We start from the raw sequence: 24,600 nt of genomic DNA on the forward strand, positions 1-24,600 counted from the left end.
TCAAAAATGGGTTACTGTGCCTGTATTGAATCAATCAAAATATTTATCATAATATACTATAACTGCCTTTTTGCTCATCTCTCTCTCCTATTAAACTGTAAACTCCAAGGGTGCAGGATTTATGTCACCATATGCATTGTCTCTGATGTCCTAATCATCATAGGCACCTCGCCCATTCCCCAATCATAGTTAGATGATATAAATATTTATTAATTGAATAATGATCACTTTACACAATGCATCATTTCTTTAGGGATAGGATCATAAGAGTGATAATATATCACATTGTCATTTTGTTAACTTTCAGCCAACATTATCTTTAAAAGAAAATTTTATGTGTCGAGGTGACATACACATTTTCTCCCTAACAGCTAACATCAGTTTGGAACTCACATGCTATAAACAATGCTAGTGTTTTGTGCATTTTCTCTTTAAATCTCAGTACTATATGACTTTATTGGGTCCTTATTTTGTGTATCAGGAAACTGAGGCTACAATGATAAGATCTGAAGATCTGAGCTAATGAGAAGTAGTACAGATGCAAACTCTTATTTTCCAGAGCTCCATGTTTAAGTCAGTATCTGAAATGCCAGTTTAGTGAGTAGATAAACTTAGAGAAGGTAAATAATTGTATGAGGGCACACAGCTAGTAAGTGACAGTTTGATATTAAACAAATGTGAACACTCCAAAACCTGTGTGGCTTTAATCCAGGCCACACTCTCCTTTCTATTAAAAATGAATATGGCCTTCCCTGGTGGCACAACGGGTCAGGATGCAGTACTGCAAGCTAGCCACAGCTGCTTCAGTGTGAGTTCGAGCCCTGACCCAGAGGTGACACACATGTTACAGCAGACCTCTCCTGTCTCTTCCTCTACTCCCCTCAACAGTGTACTTCGTTGATCTGCTCCCCACTCTGTCTCTGGTGAATGCTCTCATCACCCCTCATCTCTGGGTATAGAACTGTACCCCAGTTCTGTATGAATAAATAAATATTTAAAAAAAAAATTTTAAATGCAGTTTTCACAGATATAGTAGTCATGAGTCTAGTATTACCCTAATTATGCTGAGAAAAACTCATAAATAAATATTTTTAAAGATTTATTTATGTATATAGAACTGGGGTACAGGCCAGAGGTGGGGGTGGGTATGAGATTATTCACCAGAGACAGAGTGGGGAGCAGAACAGGTAGATTTGTGAAGTATACTGCTGAGGGAAGCAGCGGGCAGGTCAGGAGAGGTCTGCCACACCCTGTGGATTACCCCTGGGTGGTAGATCGAACTCTTGATGAAGTGGCTGCGCTTTAACCCATTGCACCACCAGAGAGGGCCCTTTTCTGACAAGTTCTTAAAAAAGGAATACAGTGGAGTGTTGTTGTTGCTGTTACTATTTTTACTAGTTATATCAGAGAAAAGTATCCTTGGGCTAGAGAATTTTTGACAGTTTATTGCTTTTTCTATTCTTATGCCTGCCTTGATTTCATACTGTATTAGTGATAGATAATGAGCAGTTATATGACCAAAATTAGCCCAAGGAAGATATTAGTACCTTAAGCTTTAGTAGATATGGGAGGATTCAGTGCCCACTTGTGCTTAAGATATTCTGGGAAATTCAAATCAAATATGGAATATACATCACATCCTGAAACAAGAACATGGATGATAAGTGATAGTCATTTCAAAATCCATGGAGTATGATATGAAGTCTTACTTAATGGGAAGTTTTCCTGTGCACCATGTTCTACCCTAAGATAAGCTGACACGGTCTCTCTTTGAATTCTAGAGTCTCAAGTCCCTGACCAGCCAAGTTCCCTTCATGTGAGGCCCCAGACCAACTGCATCATCATGAGCTGGACTCCTCCTTTGAACCCAAATATTGTAGTCCGAGGTTACATAATTGGTTACGGTGTTGGGAGCCCATATGCTGAGACCGTGCGCGTGGACAGCAAGCAACGCTACTATTCCATTGAGAGGTTAGGTGAGTAGCTGTGATTTTATTCTGTTAATAAGAGAATGGGACAATTTATTTTCAACGATTTTCTTTCAAAGAAGACCTAATGACTACCCTTTACAAATTCTTCCAAGAAAAAGAAGAGGAGGGAACACTGCCAAACTTTGTCTTGACACCAGAATCAAATAAGTATATCTCAAAGAGAAAAAACTATAGACCAGTAGTGCTGATGAAAATAGATACAGAATCCTTAAAAATGTCTTAGCAAATCAAATTCAACAGTATAGCAAAATGATCACATGTCAGGACCAAATAGGATTTACTTCAGGCTTGCAAAGGTGGTTCAGTGCTTGCAAATCAATTTGATTAAAGGCAGGGTGAAAAATCATATGATAGTATCAGTAGATAAAGTATTTTATTTCAGCTTGTACTATATATTCTTAAAATCTCTTTAAAAAAAAAAAAGATTTATTTCTCTGTGCATACAGAACTGGGGTACAGACCAGAGGCTCAGGGGCGGCGAGAGGCTTCACCATAGACAGAGTGGGGAGCAGAACAGGCAGATCGACGAAGTACACTGCTGAGGGGAGCAGCGGCTGGGTCAGGAGAGGTCTGCAGCGCCATGTGGTCACCTCCTGGGCAGGCGGGAATTGAACTCATGCGGAAGTGGCTTTAGCTTCTCAGTGCTGTGCTTTAACCCGCTGCGCCACCGGGGACGGCCCAATAGTTCTCTTTATTTATCTATCATACATGCAGTCACACACATTTATACATGTCTTCGTCTCGAGTTTCAGTCGGGGAGTTAGGTGCCTTTGCTTATGCATATAAGGACACCAAGGTGCCTTGGATCATTTCTCTTTTTCCATTGCCCAGTGAAAATATCTACACTTAGTAACTATTTTCTTTTAGAATTTTTAAATTGCCTATCATGCATTTTTAGTTGAGGGACTGTTTTACAATACTGTGAGGTGTGGGGTCACAGTATTCACTGCACATCAGCATACCACACTCACCACGAGGCACCCTTCATCCTCCATGACACTGGGCCCTCTCCACTTCTTGCATTCTCAATTCCAGTCAAATTGCCTGGGTTGATAATCGCTTTGATTTTGTCTGACTTTGTTTTGTTTCTTTATATTCCACATTAGTGGAGCCATCCAATATTTGTCTCTATCCTTCTGACATATTTCCTTTAGTATTATCCCTACCAGTTCCATCCAAGTCTTCACATGTGTCAAGAGTTCATCCTTTTATGGCTGAGTAGTATTCCATTTTTCTAACCCACTCTTTTGTCCAAGGATACATAGGTTGTTCCAATAACTTGGCTGTGGTTAATAGTACTGCAGTGAACATAGGACTGTGTATATCCCTTCAAATCAGTATTTTTGCCTTCTTTGGGTAAATATTGAGAATCAATCTGGTGGCTTATAAAATAGATGTATTCTTAACACATATCTCCTTCAGAGGATTTGGATCAGTCTACATTTCCACCAACAGTGTACAAGTGTTCCTTTTTCTCCACACCTTCACTAACCCTTTTTTCTGACCTTTATATTGTAGGCCATTCTCAAAAGGTACAAGAATATATCTCATTGTGGTTTTGATATATATGTCCCTGATGATAAATAATGATGACTTCTGTTTTAGTGTGCCTCTTGGGCATTTGTATGCTTCTTTAGAGAAGCATCTACTTAGCTCTTCTGCCCATTTTTTGATTGGATTATTTGTTTTAATAATTTTTACAAAAAGAAAGTCAATATATTTGTCATCTATTTTTTTCTCTAAGAATATTGTCAGTTTTATATTTCTGTCAATTATATGTCACTACATTCTTTTGCCTTAACATTCATAGATAAAGCTTTGTGATTATGTCAGTGTGACTATAAAAAAGGGGGAAAAGAATTTTCAAACCAGTAACTCAGAAATAACAAGCTCCTCTTTATGTATATTCTTGCTCCTTCCCCAATCTGAGTTCTATTTTACTTAATCTGATTTTATGAAATACAATAATTCAATTGCAATATTTCTGAATTCATCAAATCTTTTTCATTACTGAGTGAGCTCACATGCAGAGTGTTTCTATTCATTGTCTATCTGATTTTACCATGCAAGATGGCATTGGATGGAAATAAAAGGAATATATGTTATTATATAAGCTGCCAATAATTCAAACACTTCTCAGAAAGCAAAGAGTAATTTGATTCTACCTGTTGATTTAACATCATATTATTTCCAATGAAGTGCAGTGACCTCTTCATCGGAAGCGTGCTACTGATTTCCAGGGTCTCTCACAAACACAACGTGTGTGATGAGGCTCCTGATTGGAATCTGAATAGCTAAAATGCAGTAGCAAAAAAGATTTTCCCAGCATAGGAGGAAAATTGCACTGGCCCATTTTGTCTATAATTGCTTCAAACACTAATAAGAGAGGCACCTACTAAAAACCTCCTCAATTTTAGTTAGCTTGGCATTTGGAAATAATGTTTGCTCAATCCCTGTGTTTGAATGTTAAGGCCATCATACAACTCCTATTTCATGGCCATCAAACCTATGTCAGGGGATTCTCATTATCCATTATTCAGTACACGCCATTTCTGACACTTCATCTTGATGTCATGAATCAGAGGGAGAGACCCCTGGGCTCCCCCACAGTGAGGATGTGGTGCAAACTCAGAATGCAGTGGTGAAAGAAAGCTGCTTTGTGCCACTACGTCTTTTTGATAATAATGTTCTTGATTACAAAGAAAGTCTCCTGCTTCTCTTTCTTCCCCTCCCCTTCCCTTCCTTTCTTTCTCCTCCTCTCCCCTCTCCCCCCCTCTCCCGAAGTCTCTAAGTCTAGCAAAGTTAACATGATTGGGAGATTAGCAATAACAAATCTCTCCAAACAGAATTCTCCAAAAAGAAAACTAGAAATTTATTTGTGTGGCATGTTTTAAAGAGCTAGGAAAACAGTTAAAGGTAAAATGGTATCAAAAGATAGCCATGAGTTCGTACTTTAAAACTGCTACAAAAAGAAATTACTGTCTCTCAAACACTCACACACAAATATAGATATACATGTATTTATGTTCTAACTACTAATACAGTTTCAGTTATGTCCCGCTTCATGACTTAAAATATGAAATAAATTTATTAGTGTTTTATCGCTATTCAAGTATCTTCATGGTTATGCAAATAAACAGTATTTTTTCAACATGTTTCCTCTATTTAGTCAGATTATAAGTTAGACATAAGTTCTGCTATTCATAAAGATAAAGAATTCCTTCAAGCTTACCTTTAAACATTTCCTAGAAACCACCAATTTAATGTTTAATCTATTGAACATTAAAATAGGTATATTAGTTTCATAGAATCTTTATAATGCATTTAAAATAAAAATTTCTAAGCTTTAGGAACACAAAGTTGTCTAGACATCATATGTAATAGACAAAATAAAATTATATTTTGAGGACTGCACAACAGTGAAGAATGAATTAAACAATGTTGTAATAACATTTAAACATAGAAACAGCCATAACTTCAAGTATCATGGTTATATTTTAGACTATGAAAAAGCCATTTGGTTTATAATTGACCAACAAACTTTCGTTTCTCTTTGATGTCAGAAGATCAGGACTTCTAAACAGATTTTGCTTACTAGGCATAATAATTCATTTATTCATTTATATATATATATATATACACCAGGTAGCTAGCGTGGTCTGCTTCAGGACTAGAAATTCATTTTGAAAAATATCTAATGGTGGTTAATTTAAAGCAAAATCAAGAAATGTTTACTTAGTGTAGGCATAGAACTTTATTCACTATTATTTGTACTACAATCAATAATTATTCTTTTAGTACCTTACTCCTCTTAGCCTAAGATTCCCAGCACTAGGTTTGATAATCTATACATGATATAGATCCACAAGATCAAATCCTTGATATTTTTTCACATCTGTTTTCAATAAATTTCTGACTACTTCAGTGATAACTGCAAAATATGGAAGTTTTTCTTTAATCAAAATATTTAGTTTTGGTGGAAAATTGATTACCTATTTCTAAATTTTATCAAAATCTCCTTAAAAAAATTAAGAAAATGTATATTCTGTTCCTGATGAAAATTGTTGAGAATCCTGTGGTATCAATTGAGCGATTAGAACACTGATAACATGTGACACAGTAGCCTTTTCATCTCCACTGTTCGTCTCCTGAGCCTTAGATTTCTCCTCTGTGAAACAGGATAATATGCTGTCTTACAAGCTTTTTATGAGAGTCAATCAAAATAATAAAGTAAAGCCACTTTCAAATCTATAAAGTTAAAAATAGCATGTTCATCTAAGTAAGGTCAGTGCCTTATCATTTTGCATCTCTCCTATTAATGAATATTAATAATGTAGTCCCATAGGCTTTGAATTAACCTGTTTATAAACCTTGAAGTTTGTAGTGTTCACCTAAGCATGAATTATATATAATGTATGTAATTTTAAAAAGAGTTGAGGATTTCAGTTTTTTAAGCTCAAGCAACTTTCCATAGAATTATAGCAAACATATTTGCTGATATTAATATGAGTACAAAATTTAAACAACACAGTGACATTTGATTCAGCGTGAAAGACAGAAATGTAAACTGATTTCCACCATAATAGAATGCTGATTAGAAACTCCTGAGTGGGAGAGTGAGATTCAATCAAGATGAGCACTGGCTGCCCAGAGAAGAGTGAGAGAGGAAAGGAAAAAGGTCACTTCATGAGATCATTACTCAGAATAAATCACAAAGAATGGATTTTTTCTTTTATGAGTCTTTTTTTTTTTTTTTTTGGTGTCTTCCAACCTATAGGCATTTCCAAGCAGTCTTGAAATACCACCTCAGGGTGATTCATTAATAATACATACTATTCTATTTGTAACTCTTTTCTCACCTTTACTCCCAGAGGTCCAAAGGAGATACATTGTCTTATACCTGGTGAATTTTCTAAAGCTATTTGAAAGAATCTGTTACAAAAGATGAATACTATTATAGAACTATAGGAAAACAGATCTCATTGGAATGAAAAAAATATATGCCTATTTCATTAGAAATCTCCAAATTTCCACTTTTTTTCTGTCTTTCAAAGCCCTTCCACATTTTATCTTGCATTTTATAACCTAAGCTGTCATTTGTAAAATCAAATTGGTAAAGGATTATGCAGGTTATTCATCCCACCAACACTAAATTCAAGTATACAGTCACAAACTTTTCCTCCGTCTTCTATATTTTTCTAGAAAATATTTCATTGGGCTAAGAAAAACTCAAGTTTTTCCTAAATTGCCCATGTCTGTTACTGTTTACAGACAGCTACTCAAGTGCATTTTTCCAGAATTTTTCTAATTCCAGTCTATTCCTTCATCCTTTCCATTCTATTAGTGTCAAGCATAACCCCCATCTTACAAATAAAGGGAGACAGCAAGAGAACCAAGCTAAACAAGAAAAGTCAAGGCTAATTTTTAATGAAGAAAGTTAAATGTTGCACTAACATTCAGATAAATATTGTCATAAATGCAAAGACCCAGTTCATGAGAATGAAGAAAGAGGACCAGGACCAACACTTTACCAGGACTGAGCTAGAGTTCACTAATAAAGCTTCACTTTCTATAGCAAACAACAGTGTGTTTTGGGATAATTAAGTCACTTCACTTCAGCAGCAGTATAATCTAGTGAGGTAGGACCCAGTCTCAAAAGTTCTGCTCAGATACAAATCACAGCTTTAATGAGTCCCAGACTTTAATCATGGTGGTCTGAGAACTCTTATCCCATGAGCTAGGTTCAGGCTAATTTGAAGAGGAAAAAAAGCAGATGGCTGGGCATCTGGTTTATTAACCAATTATACTTGCAGATTAATGTTTTTCCTTTAATTCCCACTTCTCTGTAACCGGATGTTCTATTACCAAGCACATAATTATTTAGGATTGCCCTAGCAACTTGATGAATTATCACTTACCATATCATATATGAACTATCCCATTTTATCAGTGGTAATAGTTGTGGCTCTGGAGTCTACTCTGTGTCTAATTTTAATATAAATAGGCAGACTATTTTTTGTATATGACATAACATATAGATTGCCATTATTTTACTTTTAGACTTTTGTGACTTTAAAGTGGGTGTCCTGTAGGCAACACAAAGTTAGGCAACCTTGTTTTTTTCTCCAACCTCAAAAATCTCTGATTTTTAGTTAAGCTTTTTTGGCCATTTACGTATAATGTGACTGTTGACCTATCTGTGTTTTATCTGTGGCATCTCTGGACTCCATTATTCTCTGTGCCCTTTTTCTGTTTTTTATTTTCTTTGGGATTAATTCAGTTATTTGTAATCATTGTAATCTTTGTGGACTCATAAGCTGTAGTTATTTTGGTTCTGTAGTGTTAAATTTAGAATTTATGATATATATCTTTTTTTTAGGTGATTATTTTTCACTTTATTTTTCAGATATTTTACTCCTTTTTAGTTTTCTTAAGTAATTAACATTAATAATTAACAACAAACCTGGGAAGGCTTTTGATGTACAGCTTAGTGACTTATATTGTGAAATGATTGCCCCAATAAATGTATTGAATAACTGTCTACCTCAGTTACCAAAAAATTATTTTTTCCCCTTATGATGAAAACTCTTAGGCTCTAACATCTTACAACTTTTAGATATTCCACATGGAGTGCTGGCTATAATCAATCAGCTGTACATCACATCCCCAGGTCTTATATAAAGGTGCTTTAAGTTATCAATATTCTCTCTGATACAGTAGTACAAAATTCACAATATTTTGCTATTATTTTTTTCTTTGAACAATTAATATGTCTTAAAAATCAAGAAATTTAACAATTTTTTTTGTATATAACTACACATTTTTAGTGTAACCCAGATATTCAAATGTTATCATTTTTCTTTCTTTCTGAAAATCATCCTTAATATTTTTTTGTAATGGAGTTAGGTTCATGATTAATGATTTTCACTTTGCCTTTGATTTTTAAATGAATTTGTATTGGAGGTGGAATACTAGATCAACAAATTTGTTTTTAGCATTTTAAATGATATTTGCCACTGTTTTTTATATTTCCCAGTTTGCTATCACTCTTATCTTTGTACCTGTGTGCTGATTTTTTTCTGTTTCCTTTGAAGATTTTTATTTTTTACCATTGATTGAGCACAATTTTATTATGATACCTTTGTGTGGTTTCCTTTATATTATGATATCTTTGTGCATTTTCCCTTATGTATCTTGTCTGGGGTTTTTGTGATTCTTACATCAGTAAGCTTAAAGATTTCATCAAAGTGGAAACATTTTGGGATTCTCCCTTCAATTGTCTCCCCCCCACACATATCTTTCACCTTGGGTTCTGATGCTGTGATTGCACTATGTAATGTTTCAGGTTGTGACACAGAATCTGTGCTCCCCTTTCCTCTCCTCCCCACCTCACCTCACCACTCCTCCCTCTCTCCCCCACACTTACATACATTTATTTATCTAGTAATTTTTTTTCTAGTGCTTCATTTTGGATAACTTCTATTACTGTATCTTTTTCCAATTGTTTCCTTCAGGCAATGGCTAATCTTCTCTTAATCCCAACCAGTGTTTTTGTTTGTTTGTTTGTTTGTTTGTTTGTTTGTTTGTTTTTTGTTTTTCATGTTACATAAAGTACTTTTCATCTCTAGAAGTTTATTTGGGGTCTTTCGTATACATTCCACATTTTAATTAACATGTTCACTCTTTTCATATTTTCTTGAGTGTATGGAGTGATACTTTCAATAATTCAGGGTTCTTCCCTACAAATGCTTTCATCTATGTCACAGGGGAGTGAGTTTCATTTATTGCTTGTTCTCAATGCAGCTTGCATTCCCTGCTCTTTAGCATGTTTGCCAAATTTGTGTACTTTTCAAACTTTCTCTATTTGTAATTTGTGGGATCCTGAAGATTTCTGTGCCTACTAAATCGTTACCTTCTGAAGTTTCTACCCAGATTCTCTTGAAGTTACTGATTGTCCATCTGATTGGTGGAAATCCACAATGCTTGACCCTGGCGCTCCACAGATTTAGTTGTTGCTACTATCGGGTGACTCTTCTCTCAGCCTTGGGAAATCTTAAGGAAAATCTTCTCTCAAAGATAGAAACCTTGTACCTTTCTACATGAACTGATCAATACTGAGGTGGAGGCACAAAAGGTCCTCACTAGACCTTTAGAACTCTCTTTCTGTGTATTTTTCTTCTTTGTGGTGCTAACCGCCCCCCTCCCCAACCTTTGCCACAAACAGCTGTTTTGGTCACCTCATACTTCCAACTCTGTATTCTCAATTCACAGAGATGATCAGCCACTTTCTGGGTTCCCACTTTCTCTGATGCTGATTTCAGATTTCTCCAGGCAGTAAGATGGAGAACTCATGGGTTCATGTTGTTTCTGTCCACTCAGAAATCGCTGACCAGATCAATCTGAGAGCCAATACCCAAAAACTTTTGCCTTCATGTTTCTGTTTTCAAGTTGATCCACTAATTGATTTTGATCAGAAATAGACAACTTTAATAAACAATTAAGCATTTTATTATTTCAGTATGCCAAAACTTTCATCCTTTCAGGAGTGCAATATGCCAAACCACATTATATCTATTTCCTGATTTCTGTCACAGAATTCATCAAGAAAGAATCCTAACTGTCATACTGTATTTTTGGAGAGTAAATTTAACTTTAATGCTCTTAGAAATAAGTCTCTTAGCCTGTGGAGAAATGAACCTTTATAACTCCCAGAGTGCATTCTGAGTTCAATGAATACAATGTAAATTATAATGTTAACCTCAGCCTCACCTTCCTATCAGAAAAAAAAAAATCTTTTCATGCATGGAATATAGAGTTTTGCGCTTATGACATGCAAACATTTTAAATCAGAAAAATCAATGCACTTTAGCAGCCCCTAGAATAGTTGACATACATGAATAAAAAATGAATAAGCACCATGTAGAGAACATTTTATTATTTTGAAATGAAGTACATTATAGGTGTTGGTTAACAAAATTTTGCTTTGTATTTTCTTGAAGCAAAGTGTAAGATGACTTATGGAAAATGATTTTGACCTGAAGTTTGAAAAGCTTGGTCACAAAGAAAACCTTTTGAAATAAGTCATTTAATGGTAAATAAAATAAAGCAGGAGGGTAGATTTACCCCCCCTTCTTTATCTTCAACTATCTTATTCAAAGCATTTATATACAGTGAACTTCTAGGGAACACAACCTCCAGCTGTGTCTCAGACTGGAAGATCAGAACAATCGTTAAAAATTCATATACTGTATGCCATATATGCTGTTTTCTAAGAAAGTTAGTGTACCTTGTTGTTACTATTTTATTTTTTTACACAGGAAATCCCTGCTTATTCTTACAATAATATTAGTAACTTTATAATACAATTTTACCCTGAAAGTTTTAATAAGTGAACACTTAAATGGATTTCTGTAGTAAATGATGAGAGTCAATAACTTATCTCACATCTGATTGTATATACCTCTTATTTTTGCTGCAAGTGATTTCTCACTTTCCACACTATTGACCTAATATCCATATTCTAAAAGTTGTGGATGAATTATCAGCCCTGATGAGTCCAAAGTAGTTCCTGTTTACTTAGCACTTCATATTCGCTTTGGGATTCACCTTAGTAGGTTTCAATGCTTTTATTTTGCAGAAGTAAATTAATTCAAGATAAGACAAAGCATCATAGCTCAGCTGTGTTTCTTTTCAAATGTTCTTGACTGATTCATTAACATTGGTCAAAACACTTAATGGGTGAACTTTCCATAGTCAAGCTGTTGTTTAATTAATAAAAAAAAAAAAGTCTCCTATGGTAGATAATGTATCAACAGACCAAATAGTCTTCATTTTTTGGCCAAATTTCTTACATGTAAGTGTTTATTAAGTCACTGCTAAGCATAGAACATTATGTTGAAGATAGTGAGTGGATACTAAGGACTGTTTGTAGGTTGTATTCTTTGACATATCAAGGTTTCCAGAGTCTTATTATATAAGTACAAAAACATTTTGTGAAAATAAAAAGTGAGGCTACGTATTTCTACAAGACCAATATTTTCATTGATAAGTTGAAAATTCTCTGTTTACAAGGTAATTGAAAGAGTTTTGGTAAACATAGTGACTTGAAAACCGATATGAAAGGTAGGTAGGATTTGTTCTCATGGAGACAGGACAGCAGTGCAAAGGTAAAGGAAGCAAGGAGGTAGGAGGCCTAGTGAACAAGCATGAATGTTTTACCGTGAATGTGAATTCAGATAAAGAAGTGCAGTGGCAGTGAATAAAGGTAACTGTAAGCTTAGAAGAAACAAAGTGAAAACTCATAATATTCTTGGATTCTCCTTTCCCTGAACTCTAAAGGCCCATGATATGTATTTAAAGGTCATTTGTTAAGGTAAAACTTGAATTCTCAGTGCTATGGATTCGTGTACAAATCATTTAGCTAGTTGGTAAGGCTTCTCACCTAGCCTTTTACTCATCGTCTTATCTCCAGTATTATGAGAAAACAATGTTCTGTATTCAAAGAAATATTGGGAAGACTGGACTCAAAGATTGAAAGGGAGGCTGAACATACATTGTGATGGTTTTTGAATACTAGACTTGGCCTCCTACTTTCTAAGTTAGGGGAGTCAGACATGTCACTGTCAGCATAATATAACTACTGATAAGTCTCTTTTCTATCCTCACCGTGTTTGTTCTGAATAAAGGAAGGTGATGAACCCATTATTACTTAATTGTAGCCAGCACCAGGCAGTTGTGCCTTACACTTTAGTCTTTTTCTTTAAATGCTTTGTTCAGTATCTAGAATTTCTCAAGGTGCGCTTCTGATCGTCTGATAAAGGCATTGAAAGTCTGACTTCTGATATTCTAAATTACCTCGATGCATTCTGAGTCAGTAGTCATTTGAATGAGACACATGTTTACCTTGCAACTAGACTTTATACTCTGTCTCCCTCCCTGTATCCAGGACTCTGCTGGTGTAAACCTCATTCTCTTTCTGGGCTTGATGCCTGGGCATTTCGTTAGGAAAGCAATGGGTAACTGGGAGGCAGGGTACAGGGTACTTTAGATTTAGTTAATTAATGCTTATGTAGTTAAGAATTTGTAAAAGTCCACCTTTAAAAAGTGGCAGATCATTTCATTAGGTAGTATGCCTTATTCAGGTTGGCTGTCTTCTCCCAGAGTTCATGAAGTGAGGAGAGGGGAGGACGTTGGGGAGAAGAAGAGAGGAGAAAGAGAGGACAACCAGTTAAGACTCTTTCTTTTTATTACCCTGTCACCTACATCATATATCATCACTCTGGCTTTATTCTGCTCACTAGAACAAGTCATTAAGTTTATCCACATTCCAAAGGGGGGGGGAATTAAACCCAAAAAGAAAGAATAGTACATCTTATCCAATGTTTTCCTTTTTGAGGCACTTTATATGGGTGTGTATGGGTGTGTGGGGGTGGGTGTTTTAGTGATTAGTATTCCATTGTAAGAATGGAGAGAATAAGACATACTATTCAAAATACTACTACAGGTAAATTAGTAAATTAAGGGTAGCAGTTGAATAAAATCTGTTTCTAGCAATGTCTATCATGACACATTAATCAGTTAAACAAGTATATCAGTGAAATGTCCAATGTTAATTACATATTTTAGTGAATTACTGCAATCATTTAACAGAGACTATTGGTTAGTCCAAATCTTAGAGAAAGATTTTAACAATTTTAGGAAATATTTTGTTATCAAATTCTACTCACTCAACAGGAATTGCTGTTCCCTAAATTTAGCATTTTACTTTCTCATTAGGATAACAGGCAAAAAAAGAAGGTTCACAGAGTTCAGAAATAATAGACAGCATTATAAATCATTAAAAGGACACATGGCAGTGATGGTTGTATTTGTACTGTCCCATTATATGTTAATTCATGTAAATAAAAAGCAAAACTACAATAAATTGGGGTTTCATCCCATAAAAGTCATGTGTAAGTTACTTCTTTCATTAGTAGAGATTAAACAGTTTTGCTGGTAGCCTAGAGTATTTCTGAGAAGTCATGGTGTTATGAGCCAAGAAATATTTTTTTTCTACAAGCATTTAAGTGAATGTCAACATAGCCTTTGTAAAAATTAGCAGAGCAGTGACATTTTAGAAATTATTGATTTCTTAGATACGCCTCTTTATAAGGTACAGTGATTTGTACGAGGGTCCCCAAAACATAGGCTCACCTTCTGACCTGTGAATGTGAGCTTATCTGGTAAATACTTAAGGTAAGGACTAAGTAAGAATTCCCAGGATATTGGCGGCAGGGCCCTAAATCCAAGGGTTTGTCCTGATAAGAGCTGCTGAGAGAAGAGGTCATGTGAAAGCAGAGGTTAGAGCCCCACAGGCAGGAGGAAGGCAGCAGTCCCCAGAAATGGGAAAGGTGAGGAAAAGCTCCCCAGAACCAGCACACTGTGAGGTGGTGAATTACCACACTTAAGCTGCCAACTTCATGAGTTGCTATAGCAGCCCTAAGCGCTGATGTAAAAGGTAACTCTATCTTAACTGTTTTTCTCTAATTTTATTTTTTTTAATGTTCTGGTCTAGGTGCCATCTACTTTCTAAAAGCAGGCTGATAAATATTAAAAAAAGAAAAGTTGGCCCTCCCTGGTGGCGGAGTGGGTTAGGACGCAGCACTGCAAGCTGGCCGCAGCCACTCAGTGTGAGTTTGATCCCTGCCCTGGAGGTGACCCACATGGTGCAGCAGACCTCTCCCAACCCGCCTACTGCTCCCCTCAGCAGTGTACTTCATCAGTGGGTCTGTTCTGCTCCCCACTCTGTCTCTGGTGAATCCTCTCGCTGCTCCTTCACCTCTTGCTTGCACCCCAGCTCTGTATGCATAAATACAATAAATCTTTAAAAAAATGAAAACTTAAGAAAGCTAAGGTTATTGGCAAAAGAAAACATTAGAGTGACAGGCAAAGGGCACAGGAAAAAATTCCTGGTAGTGAAATTAGATGAATAAGAGGGCTCTACCCTTGTAGTCAAAGGATATAGCACCTCAGATATGGAAGGGGTTAATGTTCTTCTGGCTGTCCACCCTCTTACATTAATGATGGGAAATGCCAACCTGCATTCATCCCGGCCTGCCTTTTCTGCTGTGTGGTATGGCCTTTATTTTTCAGCAAGAGATAGAAAAGAAATTTGAATGGAACACAAGGAATACCAAACAAAGCCTTTTTGTTTCTTTATCCTAAGAGCAAAACACATTTACAGCAAAGAAGCTGAACTTTTCCTTAAAAACAAAAAAGAGAACCAGCGATTATACCTCCAAGAATAAGAGTAAATAAAAATAAGCGATTTCTCTTTTTGGTAGTCTAATTCCCCAGGTTTATTCACCCATTACTTAGCCTGGCAGAAACCAGAGCATACTTTGCAGTTCCTGGACAAAGCTATAATTCAGGAAAGGTTGCAGGGCTGGAGCAGAAAAGGAAAGATTTTATTCTTATTGAGCCTATTCCTGTCCTGTTGTTGACTAGCCTGTATCTCACGCTTGTGAGTACAATTCAATTCTCTGTTGACTACTGTTGTTTTAATTCTTGTATATTATTGCCACATCATCTTCTGTTATTTGAACCTGTACCAAGACTTCACAGGTTATTTCTTTTTGTTTATTTTTAAAGGATTTATTTACTTATGCATACAGAACTGGGGTACAGGCCAAAGGTGCAGGGGGGTGAGAGGACTCACCAGAGACAGAGTGGGGGAGCAGAACGGGCTGTTCCACGAAGTACACTGCTGAGGGGAGCAGCGGGCAAGACAGGAAAGGTCTGCCGCGCCATGTGGGTCACCTCCTGGGGATCAAACTCATGGTGAAGTGGTTGCAGGTAGCTTCACAGTGCTGTGCTTTAACCCATTGCACCACCAGAGGGGGACCCCAAAGGTTGTTATTTCAACCACAGCTGTGGGAAGAGTACTTATTGACTTACAGAAACCAAAGGCAAGGATGGACACGTACATTATCATGCTGGTAAGAGTTCCCATCTTCGGTAAAGGCACCTACTTTCTCACTCAGTATGTTTACGTGTCTCACAGCAGGGGACTATTCTGAAGTTCCCAAATACCAGCAGGCACATGGCAGTAATTTTTCAGTTATTGGTCAAGTTATGCAGACTTTGTGTCCTGGTTTCCTCAATCTGTCAAATGAGCATAACAAGCACTCCTGGCCTTAGCAAGAACAGGCGTGGGAGGAGAAAACAGATCCTGTCTGAGTTCTTGGAGGATGGAGTTATTTTTGAAACAAGTATCTTCAGGAAACAAAATCTGGTTTAAGAATTTTTTTTTTTCTCTAGTCTGGATCATCATTATAAACAAAACTTTTTCAGGTGAAGATTATACTTTTATTTCCTTTGACCTGTTTTATTATTAGGCCTTGTGAAGACAAGGAAAACCCCTAGTGCTATTATCTGTGTTCAGTGAATCAGGCAGTATTATTGCTAATGCTACTATATTATGATAACCTGGGACATTCGCTTAATATGAGCACTACAGGCATTTGAGGGTTTGCACCACCCAATGGATTTTATACATAAAACCTCAGTATTTAAAATGTACTGTCATACTTGATCTTTAACATATTCCTAAGTGGGAGGTGAGCTCATTGATGCCACCTATTATCAGGTTAACACACCAATTAAAGTTAAACCAGGCTTAACAAGACTTCAGTGATTTGTACCAAATCTCTTAGCAGGTAGGTGACAGACTCCCGAACTCAAACTCTCTGACTCAAAAACATCCCTCAGTTACTGCATTGCATCAGTTTAAGTACCTTCCACCAGCTACTTTGTGAAAGCCAAGGGCAACTTTGACAAAATCTAGCAAATGAAGCAATGCCATTTGAAGTTTCTAGAGCCATTTTCTAAAGTCAAAGTGGTTTCTTCATAGCTTTTAGAGCCTGAAAAATTCCTACACAAGTTTTCTATTTTTCACTAAAGCTGTACTTTATTTTCAACTTACTATTCTCTGTCTCTCAGTTCCTTTTACATGCATACATTAGGCCTCTTTGTTCTTTTTTGTCTACTCTCACATGTTTCTTTATCCCTAACTAAATTCTACCAGTCAGTTATACAGAGTTGTCCATAATATAGAGAGAATTTACTAGTTTACATCTATCACTGTATTAGATCTATTTAAGTAGTAACTTGAATTGCACAATGCTGATTCATATAGTAGAACTGGAACTTGGAACTAGGACCATTTGTTTTCTCTAAAAACAAGCTGCTCCACACCTGAGTCTCCACTGTTTGAGTGGTTCCCTGACTGGGTGAGTAGGTTTGGTGGCTGTTATCAGTGAGGTGCATACTAGAAGTGCTATCACAGTCAAGGGTTCCCGATCATTAACATGATAATTACAGCAAGATGAAATTCCTTGGATAAGTCTATTCAGTAAATTAGAATTACTAGAGCATTAGTGTGTTTGGAGTTTAATGCTATCGATCAGCAATTCAATCAACATATATCCACAGCCAAAGACAGGACACAATATTGTCAGTTATGCTGAGTGGAAAGAACACTAGTATTGGAATCAAAGACTTAATTTTGAGTCATCATCTTTTTATTTTCTGGGAGCCCATTGTCAAATAATAGTGTCTCAAGTCCCATTTTCACACTGCCAAATGAGAAATAAAAATACGGATTTCTTGAGGTTATTAGGAAAATTTAAAAAAAAAAGTATATGGAATATTAATATATATATATATATATTTTTTTTCCATCAACTTCTTTCATAATGAGAGACCACCCCTATTTTCTCACGGAAACATAGCTGCAATGTTGAGTAGGAAATGTAACCTTTAATCTAGGCAAGACATTGGCTCAGTAGATGTTTATGGATTAAATCAAACTTTGTTGACTTTCCGTGTCAGTGTGGGAGGGCAGCTTCACACCCACATTGCAGGTGCTTCACTCACCACCATCTACGTTTCAGTACCCACATCTGTCACTTTCACCCTCCTCTCTCCTCCAGTTCCTGCATTTCTTGATGAGGAAGAAGTGACGAAGGATCACCACATTTCAGGGTTTTTGAGAGAAACCAAACTAGTACACACGCCTCTACACGCACATGTCTAATATGTGTGCATAGCAACATGGTAACTCAGAAGAGCAGATGACATCAATCACTTTACACACAAAAAAAGCCTGAGAATGACAGAAGCTAAAGGCATAAGTCCTCATTTGAAGGTAGAAGAAGGTGAGAAGAAACAGCCCAGTTTAAGCATTGACAAAGAAAATTGGGACGTTTTTCCTCTGTGCAGTCCACAGTGGATTGCTTGATGTCCACCACATTGGAGAGGGTGTTCTGCCTTCCTCCATACTCAGATCAATGCTGAGCTCATCTAAAACACCCTCAAAATATGCCTGGATGCTCATTTAACTGGAGTGCACAGGGGCCAGTCACTGACACCTTAAATTCGCCATCACAGACACTAGGGCTTTTTCCCTCTGCAGTCACATGACTGTCCCAGTCTTCAAGACCATCTGCACATAAAGTAAAAAGAAATGGAGATCATACTTTTGGAGGGATTATTTTTATTTCTCCCAACTGACTCTGCCTTCCTTTTCATATATGCATAAAAATATTCTAACAAGCCTGTTTTCCCATATTTCTCATTTGCCACCTTCATTTCCCACACACCTTATCTCATAACTTTGATAGTCACAGGATCAGGAAGAGTCTTGAGACACACACACACAGCTCCTCACCATGGTGATTCTCACATTGATGGAAATTTTGTCCTATGCTGACTATTCAGTGAACTTTCTCTGAATTCTGTCTTCAAAGGTAAAGGACAAAAGTCAAACTCTTCCTTTCCTGAGGGAGCATCAATACTTGAACCCATGGTGGGAGCTCAGTTAGCCCACTATCAGGTTTAATGGTTTTTGAAAGGATCTGTTCAAAAATCGTTGTAGCTGATAGGTAAAGGATGAGACCAGGAATATGTAAGTGTTGTAGTATTGAGCATTTGTTAAAACATCCATTAATCAGGAGCTAACCCTACTATTTATAATCATAAGGGAAAATGCAGCACCTTGGAAATGAGCCTTCTTGTTCAAATTATTCATTTGAGAATCAGTCAAGCACAGACTTCTCTGACATCAAAAAGGCTAAGAGAACAGTGGGTGATTGCCCAGGAAATTTATGAGACCAACATGAGTCTCTTTCACATTCCACAAAAGAAATACTACAAATCCTTTGCTGACAAAGCTGTCGTCATTACAGATTTTATATTCCAGTTTACGGAGGAAGAACTTCTCTCAAGCAGATGGCTTGTTTTATCACAGGAACTTTCTTGCAGGAAAATCACTCAGGAGAAAAGCTTCAAATAGATCCTAGTTGAATCCTGACTTTACCAGGTGTAAACTGTGTGACCTTGGTAAAGATATTTAATCTTTTTGAGTATCAATTTTTTTAACCTTTAAATTACTGCATTTGTGGCTAGTCCTTTTTTTTTTTTTTTTCTTTTTTCTTTTTTTAATTCAGCAAACCGTTTTTAAGTGTTTACCATTTGCCAGAAACTATAATAGGCACTTGGGAGCATAAAAAATTAAGACGAGTGGGCACTGTCTCCAGAAAGAATAAGAAGGCTCCCCTCTCATGGGTGATGCATGCACAAGAGGAGGGAGCGCACACAAGCTATTATCACTGTTTTGAACATCCTGGTACACATCTTACTCCCTTGCAGAGAGAACTTTCCATGGGTTGTCTCTTCTGATTCCCAACACAGATGTGACTCCAGTAAGAGATCTGCCTGCCTGATTCTTACAAGGCATTTGCATGTAAAAGTTGTGAGGTGTTCTGCCCATGTAGATAACTAAAGGTAACAGTGCCATTCTTGGGCCTTCCTCCTCCCAGAATGCATGAGCGCATTCTTTCTCTTCTTACCAGCGCAGAGATGACCAGGAGTTAGGCCCAGAGCTAAAGGACCCCAGGGAACGGCTCACTTCTAAACTGTCTCTTCTGTTTCATTGAAGCTGCTGCATTTGGTGTTTCTCTATTATAGCAGCTTGTTCTGCATGCTAATTAATACATAGATTTGTGACAAATACAGTTCGCACCATAATCATTATCTTGAATCTTGGGTAGGACATTACTTGTTAATATTCATTGCTGAAAAAAATACTTTTAATTCATCTTTGAAACTATTATTTAAATCTATGATTCTAATTCTATTTGTTGTTTTTACTTTAAGTCAGATGGCCCTGTAGTAATTCTATGATAGGTAAAGTTACTTATATGAACAAAAAGGAAAAGAAATCTTTGTTAAAAAGTAAAGGACAATCTGTAATGCTTAATGAACAGAGGAAAGTGTAGAGAAAAAAGTGAGTTCTTCCCTTTTTGAGTTGTTTCCTTAGAATGTTTACAGTATGGAAATCTTTGCTGGGAAGGGCTTTGTAAATGTTTGAATTCTTTCACTGATAGTAAATTTTTATTGGTGGGTTTGATTTAATAATACAGCCATTCTGGTTCAAGGACAAATACTAGAAATAAAATGAATACATTATGAGCCAATATCAAAAATTTTAAAATGTCAGGATTATCTTTCTGCTTGCAGTTTGTTTTATATTTTGCTTCTCCCTTAATATATGCAAAACATGCAGTAGTAGACACCAGAGACATGTCTTCAATCATAAATTATTCCAGAGCCAGGTCAGAAATAAAACCCCAGTCCACAGTTCTCAAAGGAAGTGGAGCTGAAGTGTCAGAAGAGGAAAGTAGCTAACTGGGACATGCTTGCATTTTCTTTTGTAACATGTAAGTGATGTGGACAGCATTTTTCTTTTATTTTTTTCCATCCACCTACTGAATATCACTGTTAATTATGACATTTGGTTAATTCTTGACTGAGCCCATTTTAAATCCATTTGGTTTTATCTATTTTTTTCTCTCTCTCCTCCTACTCATTGATCCTAGGACAGTCTGAGGAACTAAAATACTAGTTGGTTTTGTTAAGCGCACAAGTCAGAAGCTGTATTTATTTGTGCAGAAATGGATTACTGCTATACTCCTGTGTCATTTAGTATCGGTAGTTATTTTTGCTAGGTCTTTATTCTCACCGAATTATTCCAACTTACATTTTTCATGTTTTATTAAAGCATGAGGTTAATAATGAGTTCAGTTTTAGTCACCCTAGAATTATCATTAATTTGATACACTTTACCCTTATTAGCAAGGATACTTTCCCGAGTTGAGAGTATATTCAAATTGGAAACAAGACCTAGTTTTCGAGCCCAGAAATAAAAATCATGAATACTCCAAAGTTTCATCAGTTGAAGCGACCTTACTGTCATAAAGATACAAGTTAATTAAGATGTATATAGGAAATTAAATCAAAAGTCCAATGTTTTATTTTTGTTATCTTCAAGGGTGATATGTACATGACACCTTTCAAGTTAAACGTTGTCACAGGCTATAAAATCATAGCATGTTTATCCAATGAGTTATTTCATTGTTGAAGAGAAAATCAGCAGTGGTAACCCTCGTATCGGACCTGCTCTACCTGCCCTCAGCATTGTCCACAAGGCCTGAGTAACTATGGCAACACCAAGGGAGAGAAAGGTAAACAACTCCTGTGCAAGGGTGCTGTCCAACATAGGAGGCGTTGTCTGAATATAAGCTTAAATTAATTGAAATTAAAAGGAAAACCATCACCATCAGTCATGCTATTCACAGTGTCTACTCAACAGCTCAGTGTGACTGGGGCCAACAAAATGGAAGGGGGGGAACTGGGGGGGGGAGGGGGTGTTCCCTAAGTATGTCTAAGTCTACAGATGATGAAAAAAGCAGATGTGGCAGCACTTAGATAACCATTGTGATTATAAGCAAGCACCGGCACATACGCACGCAGGCTACAGGCTACCTGAGAATCACCTACTTGGCAAGGTAAAAAGTGAGCATTCAGAGAATAAGCAGAAGTCAGCATTCAGATAACAAAGACATTGCCCAAGTGATGACAGAGACCCGAGTGAATCCAGAAGCTGACAGATGGTAACTCATTTGACTCATGTGCACATCCACATGTATGTGTACACACAGAGAGACACACACACAGTACAGACACTTATTTAGCGAAAAGCAGAATCAAACTATAACATACTAGTCACCCGACATGCTCATCCCCCATGATTTCGGGGGAAATTTATATGATACATTACTAAAAAACAACCTCCATTTAGACTGCTTAATGTGAGGCATGGTGAAATACTCAAGTTACTAGTCTTGCGTCTTTATTTCCATTTTTCTGCTTCAAAAAGAGGGCAAGCCACTGGGGCCTCTTGTCCTTACTGTCTTTGTCTTATCCTGCAGTGAGCCGTGGGTGGACTTGCGGATAGGACAGACCTGGCTCTGAGTCCCAGCAGCGCTCTTTAATGATCTCTGCGACCATCACTCAGCCTGCAGCTTGTCACCTCTGAAGTGGGGTCAGTCACTACGCCCACCACTTAGGCTCGCTGTGGAGAGGAGTGTGATAAAGCAGGGCAAGGGTGTATCTGGGGCAGCAATTCCAGAAACTGTGCCCACGCGAACCTCAAGTGTGCCTCAGCCCTTGTGTTCATGTGCTGATCAGTGTTTCTCGTCCCGTCCTCTGCATTCTGTTCTTTTCTTCTGTTTTTTTTTTTTTTTCTTTTTTAAAGATTTATTCATTTAGGCAAAGAAATAGTGGGGTACAGGCCAGAGGTAAGGTAGGTGAGAGGACTCACTAAGGAGAGAGGGGAGCAGAATGGGCAGGTTGACTGAAACACGCTGCTGAGGGTGAGACAGGAGTGGTCTGCTGTGCCATGTGGGGCAGCTCCCTGGCTGGGGATGGAACTCAGTGGCTGTGGAGAGTTACATAGTGCTGAGACTTAACCCCTTGCACCATCAGGGAGGCCCTCTCTTTTACTTCTTTGTTCCCTTCCTCTCTCCCAGAACTCAAAATAGTAGAAAGAGAATGAGTCGGGAATAAAAAAAAGGAGAAAGAAGGTAAGAGAGGAAGGGGTGACAGGTATTTATAAAAAGGAAAAAAGATATTTCTAGTATGTTTCAAACCAAAACACTTTTTTTTTAATAGTAGGAAGTCAGTATGACTGGCTGATGTTTCAAACTTAAGCAGTTATTTGTTTGCCTGGATTAACTAAGTGAACAGTATTTGCATTTCTTATTAATTGGATCATCGGGTGATGGGTCATACAGTATTTCCATCTTGTCTTTTATTTGGTTCAGTGTTTCTTTGAGACATGAGGAAAATGAGGAAGCTCTGTGTGTTTGGTTATATTGTCTCTGGTAATTTCCTGATGCAAAGCTTTGCTGAGAAATCATTTCATTAAGTGCTCCATTTGTAAGCTGCTTGTAGCTCTTCATAATCTAAGCATTTACTCAGTCACTTCTCCGACTCTGAGGGCTTTCTGCCAAGGCACACCTCACTGACAGTGCAGGTGAGGGATGTTTACTCTGCTCTAATTGGAGACCAAAGGCTGCTCTATGGAATGAGCTAGAGAAACTCCAGCCCATGCAGTCTGGGCACCACCGAGGAGCAAACCTGAGCACTGTCAGCCTCTCATCTCCTCCCGGGTGTTCCTGGCTGAATGATTCCCGCAGGGCCTCTGGCTCTCCATTTCTAAAATGTGAATGGCTTCCCTGCCCTGCCTACTTGTACAATTATCAGAATAATTATTCAAAAATTGCCCAGAACACGGGCTACGAGGAGTTTGTTTTCCCTAAATGTCATGGGAGATGTGTTGTAAATTTGGCGGTATTTCCCAAGGAAGGGCCAGTGACTCTAAGTTCATCTCCAGTATGAATGCAAATAACATCAGACAAGTGGTGAAATCAGTTGGAGAGGAACAGGCAAGACATTATTTGGAAGCTTGTCTGGAGTAGACGCGTTGCTTTCTCAATGCTTCAAAGCCCACCATTCCTCAGTTAGGGACGTACATCTCGACACCAGAGCAGATCCCAGAGCAGCCAGTCAGCTCTGGCTGTAACGCAGCTCGGTCTCCATAGCAAGCTTGACAGAACCAGAACCCTTTCACTTCCTGCGTCCCTAGTCCCAACCAGATGCTCATCACCTTACCAGATTCCAAACCTAGGGGTGGTCTTTGATTTTTCCATCTCCCCATTGTTCCTCCAAATGTGTCTGCAGCTGTGTGGCTCACACCCATCTGTCATTCCCATTCCTTCTGGCCCTGTGGTCTTCGCCGGGACCACTGAGGTAGGAGAGCCACTTGAACCTCTTTTCCATTGTTCTGAGACTACTCTGTTCTGAGGCATTAGTTTCTCTAAAAACCCAGTTGTAGCTAGTTCAAAGGTTTAGCTCACCATCTCTTATTCAATAAAAGGCAAGTTGTACAGAGGCCATGAGGCTGAACTTCAGAATTAGGACTCCACACTTGCCTATAAAAGGGAAATGGTCACTTGTCTAGCCAACAGATATTTGTGTGAGCACTTACTGTGTGCAAAACACTGGGCTGAGAGAGGTAAGGATTAAATTAACAACCTCAACCTTTGCTTTTCAAAAGATCAAGTAAACTATCTTCTCCAAAATCCTCTTGATTCCAGAACACTTAGATTTAGCAATAAAACAAAACTTCCAACATAGATTCTTTATGAATAAAGATGCATCGAGACCA

The 24,600-nt window shown here is 37.5% G+C and overlaps 1 protein-coding gene across 1 annotated transcript in view; it reads left to right on the forward strand.

Moving 5' to 3' along the window:
* Window positions 1-24,600, forward strand: part of DCC (DCC netrin 1 receptor) — a 977,719-nt gene that overhangs the window by 828,665 nt on the left and 124,454 nt on the right. The window contains exon 15 of the mRNA XM_004683911.1: window positions 1,782-1,976. Within this exon, the coding sequence (XP_004683968.1) occupies window positions 1,782-1,976 (195 nt within the window). The remainder of the gene's footprint in view (window positions 1-1,781; window positions 1,977-24,600) is intronic.

Source organism: Condylura cristata, unplaced genomic scaffold (genome assembly GCF_000260355.1).
Source record: "Condylura cristata isolate star-nosed mole 26May11 unplaced genomic scaffold, ConCri1.0 scaffold00016, whole genome shotgun sequence".
Lineage (NCBI taxonomy): Eukaryota > Metazoa > Chordata > Mammalia > Eulipotyphla > Talpidae > Condylura > Condylura cristata.